This window comes from Cavia porcellus, unplaced genomic scaffold (assembly GCF_034190915.1).
Source record: "Cavia porcellus strain 051 isolate PalLab524CR breed Dunkin Hartley unplaced genomic scaffold, mCavPor4.1 scaffold_32, whole genome shotgun sequence".
Classification (NCBI taxonomy): domain Eukaryota; kingdom Metazoa; phylum Chordata; class Mammalia; order Rodentia; family Caviidae; genus Cavia; species Cavia porcellus.
Genome location: NW_026947515.1, coordinates 37916361 through 37931184, shown reverse-complemented (window position 1 = coordinate 37931184; position 14824 = coordinate 37916361). Strand labels below are relative to the sequence as shown.

The following is a 14824-nucleotide window of genomic DNA, read 5'->3' as shown; positions in this document are numbered from 1 at the left end:
AGCAGTCCCCAGTACTTGAGCATGAATGACCTTCAGTTTTTGAGCTCTTTAGGTTCTTGGACCTTCCTGTCTTGAAGATCAGGCTATTTAAGGACATTTTCCTTGGAAAATAGTGTCTCTTGGCACTTGCTTCCGGGAGATCACTAAGTGGACCCCAGTGAGCAGGTAGGAGGTGAATAGCTTTTAAAAGCATAGAATTTGGGTTGGGTGTGGTGGCATCTGCCTGTAATCCTAGCACTGTGGGAGACTGAGACAGGAGGGTTGTGAGTTGGAGACCAGTCTAGATTTAACACCTAAAACCCCAGAAAAAAAAAAAAATGGAACAATGTTATTGAGACCAGGGTTCAGGTTTCACCTGGGGCAAGACGTTTTATCAAAGCCTCAGTTTTTTCTTTTAGAAATGGGAATAATAGCATTTTGTCTTCTTGCTAGGGGTATTGCAGATTAAATGATGTGCCATAGCTGTAACCTGACACACGATTACACTCCATATGTGTTAATACTGGTGATTAGTTGTATAAATCAAGGAAAAAAGAAACACAGGGCCCTCCATGATTGTCAGCGTACGCACCCAGGAAATGAACCCTGTGGCTCTCTGCTTGCTGAAGTCCTTTTCAGGAGCAGTGGTGCTTGGGAGAACTGGCCCCCATCAAAGGGCTCAGCCCCTTGGTAGACTCTGTGGTTGATTCCCACAGGAATGAGTGGGGCTCCAGGGATTTGTCCTAGTGCCATTGAGCACTCTCCATAAAGGATTTACATGCTTCGGGAGCAAACATGATGAACGAGTTAAATGGCAGCGATGTACCCAGCAGCTGTGTGTGGAGGCTCTGTGTGGAGAGGTGGGGTCGCCTGTACACGGTCCAGTGGGGATTGGAAAATGCCACTCAGAATGACCAGGTGGCCTCTGAGGGGCTCCTGACCACGCTGGGCTGTGCAGATGATCAAGGCCTGGGCTGGGCCTCCCCATTCTGCCACCCAGAGCCAGGTGTTCCTGCTGGCCTGTCCTCTGACACCAGGCCTGTGCAGGCAGATGGGGACACACACACACACACACACACACACACACACACACACACACATGGAGGCTTGCACACTCTGGGAACAATTCTTGGGACCTGTGCTCCCCCCTCAGCTATAGAACAGGTGCAAGAGGACTCTAGTTAACTAGATCACCCAGGCTCAAATAACCAGTTTGGGATTACGGGGCTCCCCTCCCCTCACACTTCCTGCTGTCTGCACCTTGATCTGAGAGTGGCAGGGCAAAGGCGAAGCCATGCAACTTGAAACATTTATGCTTTTGTGCCTTGTTAGCAACGCCGGAGGAGAGGAAAGCTGGGCTTGGGAGAAGGTTGACGTGGACAGCTGAAGTGAAGACTGGGGATTATCTGTGGATTTCAGCAACCCTCGTTCCCTGATTAGCGTGGAGGATTTCAGAGTGCAGAGCGCTGACTTGCGGAGGCTGCTGATGACCTAGGATGTGAGGGGATTATCATTCCCGTGTGCCTCCTCATTCTTTCCTCCAGATGCACAGGGCAAACCAAATGGCCTTTCACTCGGAGAAGGCAGTCACTTGGCCCTGAGTTATGTCAAATCGATGATGAGACTGCTCATAGCGGGTGTTTTCTGAGTACCTACTTGTGTCTGGCACTAGGGTAGCTATGGTGACCAGGACTGACTCGGTCCTTGGCATCCTGGTGGGAAGTTGTCAGTAATGAAGAAAGAAAGATAATAATAGAATGTGCTGAATGCTATGGAGGAAATAAACAGTAGAAAGGGAAAATACCTGGGGGAAACTGCTCTACAAGAGGACTTGGGGTGGGATCTAAGATCAAGACAGAGGAGATAAGATCTGGGGTAGAAGAGGGCAGCCAGAAGTGCTTGGCAGGCCCTGTCTGGCGGTGCCAGTGGGCTTGGTGAGCCTTGGTCAGGAGGGAGACATGGGTGCTCCTGACCTTACTGTCTTTCACTAGGCCCTGCCTCCTAAGGGCCTTAAGACATTCTGCAAAAGAGGTGCAGGACAAGGTGGTCCATGGAGTGTGCAGAAGGGCTGGGAAGCCCCTGAAAGAAAGGCTTTAAGGGGAAGGGTGACGTGGCAGGTGTGTCTGACTTCCCTTGAAGAAGATCCTCCTGATAGACAAGCCACAGATACAGAGAAAATACTTGTGCCCCTCGTATGCAGCGAAGGACATGAATCCAGAATAAGTAAAGAACTTTCAAAGCTCAACAAGTATGTAAATAGCCCAATTAAAAGTGGACAAAGTGCTTGATGAGACACTTCTACAAAGATGGACAGATGGCAAATAAATCAGTAGACACTGGGGAAATGCAAATTAAAGCCCCAATGAGATGCCACTCACTGAAAACAAAGCATACTAACAATTCCAAGTGCGTGGTGGGCACAAGGAACAACTGGAACTCTCACGCACTGCCGGTGGGAATTCTAAATGGCACAGCCCTTCTGGAACAACAGTTTGGCAAGTTCTTACACAGTGAAACAGAGCCATGTAATGTACCCAGCAATCCCACTCCTATGTGTTTACCCAAGAGAAATGAAAACTTACGTTCGTGTAAACACTGGTACGGAGTTGTTCTAGCAGCATTTTCCCTAGTGCCTCCCACTGCAGACCGTCTCAGTGTGCTTCGGTAGTTGCATAAACAAAAGCGTGTACGCACACCAAGGAGTACTACTCAGAAGTGAAAACAGACTTTCGATCACAGCACAGTGTGGATGAATCTGACATGTGTTTGGCTAGCCAACAAAGGTCAGTCTCTACACACTGCCTGTGAGAGGGTTCCATTAGTACAGAGAAACACTGTAAATACTACGCAGTCCTAGGAGGAGACGTCCTGCAAAAGGTGACGCAAGAGGGACAGAGGAAGGGTCCAGTGATTGCCTAGAGTGGGGGTGGGGGCTGGCTCCAAAGAAGGCAGAGAAGGGGCCTTTGGAGGGGCTGGGGTATCGGGAGTCCTGACTGTCATGATAGTTACAAGCATGTATGCCTATGATAAAACCCATAGAAGTACATACCAAAAAGCAGCAAATTAAATACATGTAACCAATAAGAAGCTCCTTCCCTCGGGCTCGGCTGTGGTTTAGACACGGTTTGTTTGTTCCTCAGAGGTGCATGTCCTGGAAGCTTGGTCCCTAGTGTGGAAATGCTGGAAGGCGGTGGAACCTTTCAGAGGCAGGCCTAGTGCAGGATGATAAGGTGCCAGGCATCGTCTGAAGAAGGGGTTCCTATAGTTCTCATGAGGCCATGGTTCCTGCAGGAATGTGACTGGGGGTGTAGCTCAGCCTGGGGTTCAGTGCTTAGCACCAAGACACAAAAAAGAAAGAGTGCACCTAGCCCTCAGATCTCTTGGGCTTCTTACCTAGCCATGCGACCTCTTTTCCACGTACCTGTTTCCCTTTCTGCTTCTCCACTATCTTGTGACAAAGCCGAGGGGCCTTCCTTAAAGGCTGGACAGAAGTGGCTGCCCGATCTTGGATTTTCAGCCTCCAAAACTGTGAGCTAAACAAAGCTCTTTTCTGTATAAAGTTTCTAGCCTCAGGGATTTTGTTATGGTGACAGAACATCGGCAGATACAAGCTTTCTAGTACTATCTTTGGGCTTTCTTGTTTCCGCTCCTCACAGCTGTGTACACATTTAGAGAACCTTTTCCCAGTTCAACACCCGCCGTCCCTTCCCTGGCCCCGCTGAGCCTCCCACCACGGTGTGCTGCTTGTCCTGCGTGTTTCCTGCACCTAACCCTAGGACCCTTCATGGCAGTGGCCCTGATAGCCTTGGCCAGCTTTTGTGTGCCTCTTCTCTCGATTGTCCACCCTTCACACCCTCTTTTTGGGAAGTGAGAGAGAAGAGAGGCCCAAACACCTTTTGTACCTGACATGTCCTCTTGCATGTGCTGCCTTAAGTGGGGGATCCCCATCCGGCTTTCCCGAAGAGGCCTGACACAGACACAGGAGATGTGGGGATGTAGGCAGCTGTTGGCTCCTGTTTTCTTAGAAGACACTGGCCTTCTCTGTGTCCATGGACCCCACCCCCTGTGTTGAGCTGGCCTTAATTCCCCTCCTTCCTGTTCTCTGAAGCAGCCAGAGATCAGCTGGCCTTCCTGGCAGGACCTCTACATACCCTGCTTTCTTTGTGGATGGCATTCAGTATAGAGCCTGTGCTTACTCCAGGGGACCGAAGAATAGGTCCCCTTGACCCAGGCGGGCCGTGGTAGATGCAGCCCTTGCGTGTGAGCTGCAGGCCTTGAGGCCATGTGTCCTCCTGACTGGCTCCGTGATCAGCTGTCCTGGGGGAGCACAGTGAGGGTCCCACGTTCACTGATGGATCAGTGTCCCAGGATGAGGCACCAGGTGACTTCTCTGCCTGAGACATTCCTGTGTACCTCAGAGGCCCTGAGAGTCCTTGAGGGATTTTTCTAGAGGACTTTGGTTGGAAAGGGTACTTCTAGCACCCACTGTTTGAGTGCAGTCTTTTTCTAGGACTGGAGCAGAAGATGTACCTTGCATTCCAGTTGAGCAAAGATGGGGTCACTGCCTTGCAGGATTTCTTACTGCAGGCCTCACACTGTGGCCTACCGTGGTCCTGGGACCCAGCGGTACTCCCTGCCCCCAGGGTTTTGTTGCCTGACCTTTGGGAAGTTGCCCTCACACTGACAGTCTATGAGCTGGTATCAGAGCTGAAAGGCAGTCTTAGAGGTCACATGTGCCCCATCAGCTGCTCTGGCAGCCTCCTAGGGTCTTGGGACCCTCGGTGGCCTGTTGGAGAGGAGGTCCACCTCTTCCAGCAAATGTGGTGACTTCCTCAGGGGAGCTGAGGTCAGTGGAGTGAGTGGCAGGGCAGTCTCCTGGGGAGGGAAAGAAGGGCCAGGGGAGAGATGCTTGCCTGAGGCTTCACACAGGGATCTTGGCTGGCGTTGCCAGAACCGAGTACAGAGACCAGGTGACTTACACCCATTTCTGGAGGCTGGAAGTCCAAGGTCAGGTGGCAGCTGTGAAGCTCCAGCTGATGGAGGCCACAGCCCTTCAGGGATCAAGGAATAGAGTGTCAGAGGCATAAGCGAAAGCTTGGTGTTGCTCAGCCATGGGAAGCCAGGGACCAGGACCAGCTGTCTTCTGGCCCTTCTCGCCCAGGGCCCCTGCAAGTCCCTGGGCAGCCTCCTCTTTGTGGATGATAGACTCTCATGAGCAGGCTTCTGACACAGCACTGGTGGGACCTGGGAGGAAGTGTGCAGAGGAAGGTGGCCCCTGCTGCAGGCCAGGACACTGGTGAATGGCAGCCCTAGGGACTAAGGTCCAAGGCTGCTGCTGCAGTTCCCTTGGAGCCAGCGTGGACACGGAGTACGTGTCCTGGGAGTGTGGACCTCTGTCTGTGCAGATGAGCCACCTGGTGTTGAGAAAGAGGAAGGTTGCTGGCAGAGCAGGGCCAGGCATGGCCCTCCTGTCATGCACCCAAACCATTTGGGTCCCCAGAGCTGTCTGCCCCCATCTGATGGCCCAGTGCAGGGACAGCCTGGGTTCTTGGCCTCCCTGGGAGGCTCTGCAGCACACAGCTTCTGTGGGAAACCAGTCCTGCCACGTTCTCAGGGACTGGACTTCCTTTGGTCTCACTTTTCTCTTTATGGAAAATTAAAGAAAAGCTTTGGCAGATTGCTTCGTGTGACCAGGTGCTGCCTGCCCCGTGCAATTGGGGTGATTTTCTTTCTGAAGGAAGTCAGAAAGTTGACTTCCAGGGAAATGGGGGTCACCAGGCGGGCTTCCTGGGGTGCAGCATGTTCTGACCCAAGACCATTGGGGCTCAGAAGAAATAGGAGGCTCTCTTTTCAACCCCCTCCCCAGAACCCCGAAGCAAACGGTTTCCTTTTGCCTTGCTTATGCAGTCTCTTCTCATTCCACCCCTGCTCCCTACCCGGTGCTGCTGCCTGTGATGATTCCGTGGGGCACGGCTGTGTGTCCGTGTCTATGTCTTTGGGTGTGGGTCTGTAGGAGTTTGTATTTTTTTTCCCTCTTTGGTACCAGGGATCAAACTCACAACTTTGCACTTGCCAGGCAGACACTTTGCTGCTGGGCTATATCCCAGCCCTGGAGTCTGTATTTTTTTTCTTTTTGAGTCTGTAATTTGTATCTGAGTCTGTGTGAGAAAGCAAAAGGGAATTTGTTTCTGGGGCTGTGTTTGAGTCCGCGTGTTTGTGTGTGCATACACTTCTGGGTGAGGAACCAAATAGGACCTTTTGACCTTTTTCCTAAACCAGCCCCCTCTTTTTCTAGCTGTAGAGGAACCTGCCAGGGGAGTGTTGTCACCAGTCAGCTCTCTCCACATCTTGAAGCTCATCCTCTGCACGGAGGGTGTAATTAGGGCCCCTCATCCTTTTGCCCAGGTCCTGCATTTGGCTGGGAATTGAGATTAAGTTCAGTGCAGTGCAGGTCTTGGTTAGGATTGGATGTGAGTGCAAGTAACAGAAAAGCCACCTGATATTGGTTGAAAAAGATAAGAACTAATTTGTCCAAGAGCAACAAGAAGTGCAAAGGAGGTCAGCCGGAGAGGGCGCAGAACCAGGGCGGTCTGCCTGGAAGCATAGGACCCTTTCATCTCTGCACCACCTTGTTCTCCTGCACCTTCCTTGACTGCCTGCGTTCTCCCCTGGTCCTGTACTCTCACAGCAGTGTCAGAGCTGTCATGGAATTCCAGGAGGTGACGCCTGTGAGCGTGCGTGTGCTGAGGGGGGTTGGCAGGGGTCTGGATGGTTTAGTATTCATGGAAGGATGCTCTGCCATAGGCAGGTTGAAACCTGGTGATGGTCATATTGTCCTGCAACCTTTGGAGCCCTGATGCCTTCACTCTCTGGAACAATTTGCTGATGCATAAGTATAAATCACCCTACTGCCTTAGTTAGATGAGATGAATGGGTCAGAGTCTGCAAATCTTGGGAGAAAGATTAGGAAAGCCAGAAGTAAGCATCAGCTCCCGATCCATCAAAGGATGGACTGTTAGGAAGTGTGGACAGCACAAAATGGATGTAGAAGGGCCTGCTATCACCAAGGATGTCTTGGGCTCTAGCAGACCTCAGCTGGTGCCCGGACCCTCCCAACAGTGTGCCAGTTTAGGCAGCACAGCAGGTTACCAGCTGTACGGGGTTGTAGGGAGGACAATGCGTGTTCATGTCCAGCCTCCATCCAGAGTCCACACTGGGCCAGCTCCTGCCAAGAAAAAGATGACCTGGACTGACGGTCGTGTCTGTGTGTGACTTGGCTCAGAAACGTCAGTGACAGAGCAACCTTTTGTGACCTCCTCTAGCCAAGTCCGAGGTTCTAGACGTTACTGGCACACAGCTGTGTTCCACCAGCACCCAGGGGAGGAGTCTTGGCGTGAGTTTTAGGATTACCAGCAGCCTTGTGGAACGGGCTAAGGGAGGTCAGCTGGCACAGCCCCTGGCATGCCCATCAGCCTGGTGCCCTAGCCCACGTCAGGGGCCGGGGACTGTGGGATGCTGGGCTGTAGCCTTCTGCCTTCACACAGTTGGTTTAGAGATGTGCCCATCATGGGGTGGGTTTGGGAGGCACAGGGAAGTCCAGAGGCCCTGCCAGCCTTCCTGGGCTTGTCGTCATTATCTTAGCATGCCCTGAGATCAAGGTCAAGTCTTTTCCCATTACTGAGTTCTAACATAGACTAGAGGGTACAAATTGAATTTAGGGTACAAAGACAGTGTCCTAACAAAAGACATCACTACTACCTACAAGGAGCAAGGTTGGAAGAGTCCTGTCACCTCTCCTAGGTCCTACAGTGCAGGAGCCACAGGCAGGTGGTCTGCCAGGCTCTGCCCTCCTCTGTGCCCCAGGGCACCCTCAGCTGGGGCCTTTTATCCAGTGCTCACAAGAGTCTGTGTGTCCAGCCACAACTGCAACAAACAGTTCCTTTTCTCCCTCTTCCTTCTTCTCCTCTTGCTCCTCCTCCTCCTCTTCCCTCTCCTCCTCCACCTCCTCTTCTTCCTTCTCCACCCCCTCTTCCTCCTCTATCTCCTCTTTTTCTTTCTATTTCTCTTCCTCCTCCTCTTCCTCCTCCTCCTCCTCCTCCTCTGGGGCTGAGGCTACTAGGAGAGGCCACATTTTCATCTGCAGGCTCTGGCCCTCATGCTGAGCTGAGCTCCCTGAGGAAGTTCCGCTTTGGCTCTTTTAGGATTCTGTTCTCACTTATTTTTCTGGGTATTTTTGTCCCCTTTGGGGACAGAAACACATGGCAGCAGGTGGCATCAGTTGAAATGGCTACAGAACAGACGCCTTGCTGTGGGCCACCCCGTCCTCTCTGGGCTTCCCTGGGCAAGGGGACAGGCAAAGCATTTGCCTCCTTTCCTGTCTCCTTGCTGCCCGCTGCTCCGATGCCTCCGCTCAGATGGGCAAGGACGCAGCAGAACTCCCGGTGCTACCTGTGCTGGGGTAGCTGTTCCTGTGCAGAGTGTTATGGTGTGGCTGGAGGCGTCCCCCCGAAGTGCCCTTGCTGCTTTGTTACTAGAAATAGAGCCTTAGACCACAGCAAGGGGCCCTAGGATGCAGTGGGACAGGGCGTTCTACCCAGCTGTCACCCCTTCAGAATCAGTAGCAGGGACATGGGCTGTGTTCCTTGGTGCCGTGGCCTCTGGCCTGAGAATCAGGGGCTTCACTTCACCTCCAGCCCTGGCCACTGCCTTCCTGTGAGACCCCAGGTGGGTTCCTTACCTCTCTAGCATTTATTTGCACATTTAGTCAGAGTTTTAACTAGATTGTCACTGTGGCCTTCCTATGCTGTGGTGTATGCGCTTTGTGATTCAGACTTTGCCAGGCTTCCAGGCAGAGGGACGCAGCAGCCCTAGAAATTGCTTCCCGTGCCCCTCTCTGATCTGCAGACCCTCAGGGCTTCAGCAGGCCCCAGGCCCCACTCCTGCACTCAGAGGGTCTGCAAAATGACCTAGGGCCCTCGGGCCCTCCAGTGGGCTGAACCCAGAAAGTGAAAGCGCACTAACTCCTTAAGGGACAGCTTACCTCCAAATTCTATGCCTCCATTCATACACGACAAGGGCTATACCCGGCATGGTGGTGCACATCTGTAATCTCAGCACTCTGGAGGCTGAGGCAGGAGGATCACTGTGAGTCTGAGACCAGGCTTGGCTACATAAGTGAGTTCAAGGCCAGCCTGCCCTATGTAGTAAGACCCTGTCTCCAAAGGGGAGGAAAAAAAAAAAAACCAAACAACAACAGACAAAGATGAGAAGGCTGTGGGCTCTTGCTGCCTATTGGTGGTGGTGCGGGGGGAGGTTTCTGGAGATTTAACCCACAGCCTCGTGCATACGCAGCATAGTACCACTGTGTTGGACCCCAGACCTTTCATGTTTGGTCATTGGCCTTTTTCCTGCCAGAACAGCCCTTGGATGTAAATCCATTCTGATTTTCATTTCTCATCCCCGGGTACATATCTGAGGTAGCCAGCCTCAGAGCTTCTAGACTGTGCACGAGCTGGCAGGCCTGCCCCTGTCCCTGACTATTCCCTGGGCGGGGCTCACGGGGCACCCCTGAGTGGGCATGGCCCCCATCCAGCCACTCTAACCCTCCTATTGTGTGTTTTTTGCAGCCTGCGATTGTCACCCCGTGGGTGCTGCTGGCAAGACCTGCAACCAGACCACCGGTCAGTGTCCCTGCAAGGATGGGGTGACGGGTATCACCTGCAACCGCTGCGCCAAGGGCTACCAGCAGAGCCGCTCGCCCATCGCACCCTGCATCAGTATGTGTGTGACCCCTGCTCTCAGCCTTTGGGGTGGGCAGAGGGACTGGGCTGGGGAATGGCTGGTTTCTGATGTTAATGCCTGGTGCTCAGGGAGACCCAGTGGAAGACCTCAGTGTGCGGTTGGGGAAGCATCCTGCAGGAGCAGCTGAGGGCTCAGCAGAAGCAGCCTGTACCTGGCCCATTGTCCTGACAGACACTGCCTCTCTGGCTCCAGGGGAAAAGCAAGCGCTTCCCCCAGCACAGGTCCTGTTCTCGAATCCCACCTTCACCCCAGATCTGGGGTGGGCTGCTGTGGCTGCAGGAATCCCAGTGTTCCCCTGCCCTGGTGCACTGAGAATGGAAAGAACTGAAAGCCCAATACCTTTGAGAAAAGGCTTAAAGGGTGACTGTCACCCGAGGCCAGCGGTGGAGAACCTACAGCATATGTGCTGCAGGGGGTTTTCCTGTCCCTGAAAGCTGTCAGAGGTTCACCATCACTGCTCTAGGAGCTCTGGGGACCTTGTTAGACCAGAGCTGCCAGAACATGAGAGAGGCTGAGCAGGGTGGCAGGATCACTCAGAGGCCTTGGTGCCGAAGGGTTGCAGTTTATGCCTGGTGGGCTTGCTCTGGGGTTGCAAGTGGAGAATTAGCCCTGGTTAGAAAGCCTAGCCTCACTGCAAGTTGGCTCAGCTTTGCTCTGCTTCTCAGCCTTGTTGGTTCCTCATGCAGGGCTGACAAGCCAAGAAAGGACTTGGGGGAAGAGGAGAAAAGGGAGGAAGAGGAGGGACGGGAGGAGTGAGAGGACTGGTGAATCCCAGCAAACAAGGCGGGAGCCCCTGAATGAAGTCTGCTTTTCTAGAGAGCAAGGTTGGCAGATCTGGCCCAGGAATTTGGCTCCGCCTGCTTTTGTGTGGCTCCGTAGTTTGTACCTTTTTAAATGGTTGAAACAGAAATCAAAGGAAGAATAATATTTCATGACACATAAAAAATTATGTGAAATACAAAGCTCAGTGTCCATAAATAAAGTTTTATTGGGATAGAGCTTCACCCCCTCCCCTTCCCTCATGTTTTCTGTGGCTGCTTTTGTGCAGTTAACAGCAGAGACCGTGTGCCCCACAGAGCCTTGAAATATTTACTACTTGGCCCTTCTCAGGGGAAATCAGTCAACCCCTACTTCAGAGATTCTCTGTCTCTTCGTTCTGGGTGGGCTTCAGTGACTATTAATTTAGGAGGGACTTGGAACAACCTGTGTCACAAGGCCAGCTCCTAGGGGCCAGGAAGGTAGGGACTCCCTCTTCCCAGTGGCAGTCTCAGAGTCCTTGAGCACTGCAGGCTCTGCAGACAGCCTTTCCTTGAGCAGTGGGCACCTCAGACGCTGCACACCTCCCCTGCCCTGAGAGTGGCCTGCACCTCCAAACAGGCTGGCCGTGTTAGTGCCAGCAGCTGCTGACCAGTTTCTGAACAGAGGGGCTTCTCCAGCTGATAGCCACACAGGTCCCAAATTACCAAAGTCTGAGCCCCAGGAAATGAACTGGATGTCTACCATGGGGCAAGCAGGCTGAGATGGGCGGCTCAGTGGTAGAGTGCTTGCCTAGTCTGTCCAAGGCCCTGGGTTTCATCTTAGCATTGTCTTAAAAAAAAAAACCCAGACCAGAGCAGCCCAGCGCAGCCAGGAACAGTGGCACACACTTATAACAGTGGCACACACTTATAATTCCAGCGTTCTGGGAGGCTGAGGCAAGAGGATCACAAGCTCAAGCCTAACCTGGGCTGGAACTGGACTAGTGACTCAGCAAGAACTTGTGTCTTTTCTTTTCTTGTTTTGTTTTAAAGGCCTGGGATTGTAGCTCAGTGTGAGGGCCCTGGGTTCAACCCCCAGTTCTGGAAGACAGGCAGGCAGGCAGGAATGAAGGAAAGAAGCAAGAAAGGAAGGAAGGGATCGAAAGATTTTTACAATCCTAGTTGCAGAATTTGTACAAATCCTTTCCTCTGTCGGTTTAAAAATCTGCTAAGTAAATATTTTTAGAAAGCTGGGAGGAAATCTGGGGTTGTGAAAATGTAGGGAAGAAGCGAAATCTGCCTGTTTTTTCCTAGGGCTGGGATGGACCCTGGGGCCTTGTCACAGGGTGGGGGTGTTCCAGAACTGAGCCCCGCTTCCAGCCCAAAGTCTTCTCTTTTTATGGCTTTTTGAGTCAGGGTCTTGCTATGTATTTCGGGCTGGCCTCAAATACATGGGGACCCTCCAGCCTCCTGAGTGCTGGGATTACAGACGTGTGCCACCACGCCCAACTGCAGGTCCTTCTTATAAAGATGTTAGAAGCTATCAGGTTGCTCAGAAAGGCTGGAACCAGCATTTCCAATCTCCAAATGGAAAAACCAACTTTAAAATGAGAGTTGACATTTCAGAGTCAGAAATGGAACCCTGGAGTGATGGGACTCCCGTCTTCCCACATGGTCTGCACTTTCCCCTTCCTCCCACACAGGATGGGCAGATGGCCATGAGCATTCCCACCGCAGACCTTGACCCTACCCTGCAGGGTCCATGAGCTTTGTCACAGCTTGGAGAGCCCTGGACCCTCCAGGTGCAATCAAGAGCCAGGCCTGTCTACAGTACTGAGGCTGGAGAGTCAGGGGGCTCCCTGGCCAGAGGCCCAGCCCTGTTTGTGGATTTATAGGATCAGACCAGGCTCGGCAGATGTGGCCTGCAGAGTGTTTCTGATGGGACCACGTGCCCATTTAGGGCTAAGAACGGGGCCTGTATAAGGACCCGGCTTCCTAACAGCTGCCGAACCATGGCACCTATGGGTTGTTGCTGATAAACTCACCTGGGAGCAGATATGGTTCCACACTGAGGGCTGTGTCCTCTGCCGCTTTTTCAAAAGCACAAAATCGACTGCCACAGGGAACTCTGATGTGCACCCTCCCCACACCTGCTATCCCTTCTCTATCTAGAAAGCCTCTTGGTCCCAGTGGATCTGGAACTGGGGATAAGAGAGAAATCTTACCCCAGAGGGTCAGATGATGGCTATCATTGGTGAGAGGGGAAGGGAGACCCTTCCCGGAAGGGACTGCTGACCCATGGCTCAGCCTTGTTCTAAAAGAAGCCCCAGCTCTGTTGCTGACTTGATGAATAGCAGTGACCGCTGGAATCTCTTTACCTTTGAGAATACAGGGTTGGGTCCAGGAGATAATGGGAACCTACTGCTCTTCTGGATAGAAAAGGAATGATCAGAAGCAAGTGCTTTTCCAGGCCTCTTGATCTCCCATCGTCTCATCCCATCCTACCCACTGGGAGCCTGCATGAAGCAGGGTTGGGTTGAAGACGCATTTGTGCCCCTGTGACCAACCCTCCCGGGGCAGGTGCCTGCCCCTCATGCACCATCCCCATTCCTGAGCTGAGGTCCCGGGGTCGGGGTAGCGTTTTGAACAGAAAGCCCGGAGAAGACCATCTCTGCCATCCTGGCGCAGAGTTGAGTTGATAACAAGGTAGAACTGAAAAGGACAGATGGGTCAGGCCTGGGTGCAGGGTTGGCTGTCCATGTCACCAGGTCCCCCTTTGACAACCAGGAGCCCTGACACTCCTGCCAGGAGAAGGGACCGGAGAACAAGGTAATACGTCCAGGACTCTAGGACCGGGCTTTCTTCTTACCTTAGTATTTCTTGAGCCATCGAATGATCAAGGAAGAGAGGGTCCCACAAAGGCCAGGAGGAGTCTGGGGTGAGTCGTTCTCTTTGGAGATCAAAAATAATGCTGTTTTCCCTTGCTTTTTCCTCTGGCCTGTCCTGAACCTCACAGAGATTCCTGTAGCACCGCCAACCACTGCAGCCAGCAGCGTGGAGGAGCCAGAAGGTGAGCTGTCCCTGAGCTGCTTGTGTTACTTTTGCTCATTTTGGAGTGGGAGTGGGGATTAGAAGACGGCGCCTCCTGTAACCCCTGGGCTCCACCCATCCCACAGTGCACCGAAGACAAGGGAGCATCGGGTACTTTTGGGGGATTTTGCTTCTGAAAATAAAAGGTGCTGTAACAGAGCCATTGGGCAAGTCCCCTAAAGCCAGAGGCTCCATGGTGAAGCTCCTTGTCCTCGATGCTGAGCTTTGAGTGCTGTCTGCTGGCTGCAGCATCTGGGCTGCCTTCCTAGGCGTCCTGAGGAGGGAGGGGCAGGCTGGGACGAGGCTTCCTGGGCCTGGTTCCCCACTCTCATGGAAATTGGAGGGCCCATGAGGTGCAGCAAGAGGAGAATCCCACATCCACGTTCTCCCACTTCTAACTGGAGTTGTAACATTTCCTCCATGACAGATGTGGGCCACCAACCACAGCCTTGTGATGATGCGGCCACCAGTAGCAGCCATAGCTGTGTTCACATCAGGTCATTGTTGGTACAGATAGCACAAAATATTTATGCTCATGATTGCTTCAAAGTTATAGCAATTACTGGACCTACTACTAGATCCTGATTTATAGTCATTTAAAGAAGCACATGTCATCCCAGCACTCTGAGAGGTTGAGGCAGGAGGATTGCAAGTTCGAGCTGTAATCTCTGTCTAGCCCTTTTTATTTTTTATTTTGAGACTGGGCCCGAACTTGCTCTCCTCTGGCCTCACCTGCCCTCGCCTCCTCTCAAACGGGTGCTCCTTGATTTAGGATGGGGTTCTATGCTGAAAATGTCCTGAGTACAAAATGCGTGGAGAACACCTCACTCACTGAGCCTCATCACTCAGCCATAGAGTGCTGGGCTTTTCCCCGCCGAGATCGCAGGGCTGGTGGAGCCATAACTCCCTGCTCTGACCCCAGATGGCAAGCCCAGAAAAACATCCAAATTCAAAACGTGAAATGTTGTTTTTCCTGACTGTGTAACCCTTTCACACTACGGTAAGGTCGCTGCTTGTTACTTCAGATCGTCCTAGGTCAGGACCAGGTGTGTTTTATTTTAGTGTTGAAAAATCCTGAGGCTGAATCGCAGTGTTTCTTGGTGCAGTTTGAAAGGCCTTGCAGCCCTGGTATTGCGCATGCAGAGGGCACAGAGTCTGGCAGTGTGGGTGCCCTCAGGAGAGTAGTCCAGGCCCACCCTGGGCTCCTGGTTGTGAAC

The 14824-nt window shown here is 52.6% G+C and overlaps 1 protein-coding gene across 2 annotated transcripts in view; it reads left to right on the top strand.

Moving 5' to 3' along the window:
- The window catches only part of Ntn1 (netrin 1), a 197135-nt gene that overhangs the window by 135451 nt on the left and 46860 nt on the right, over positions 1-14824 (top strand). For both annotated transcript variants that reach the window (XM_063242122.1, XM_063242121.1), the window contains exons 4-5: positions 9606-9755; positions 13534-13587. In XM_063242122.1, coding sequence (XP_063098192.1) covers positions 9606-9755; positions 13534-13587 — 204 coding nt within the window. The remainder of the gene's footprint in view (positions 1-9605; positions 9756-13533; positions 13588-14824) is intronic.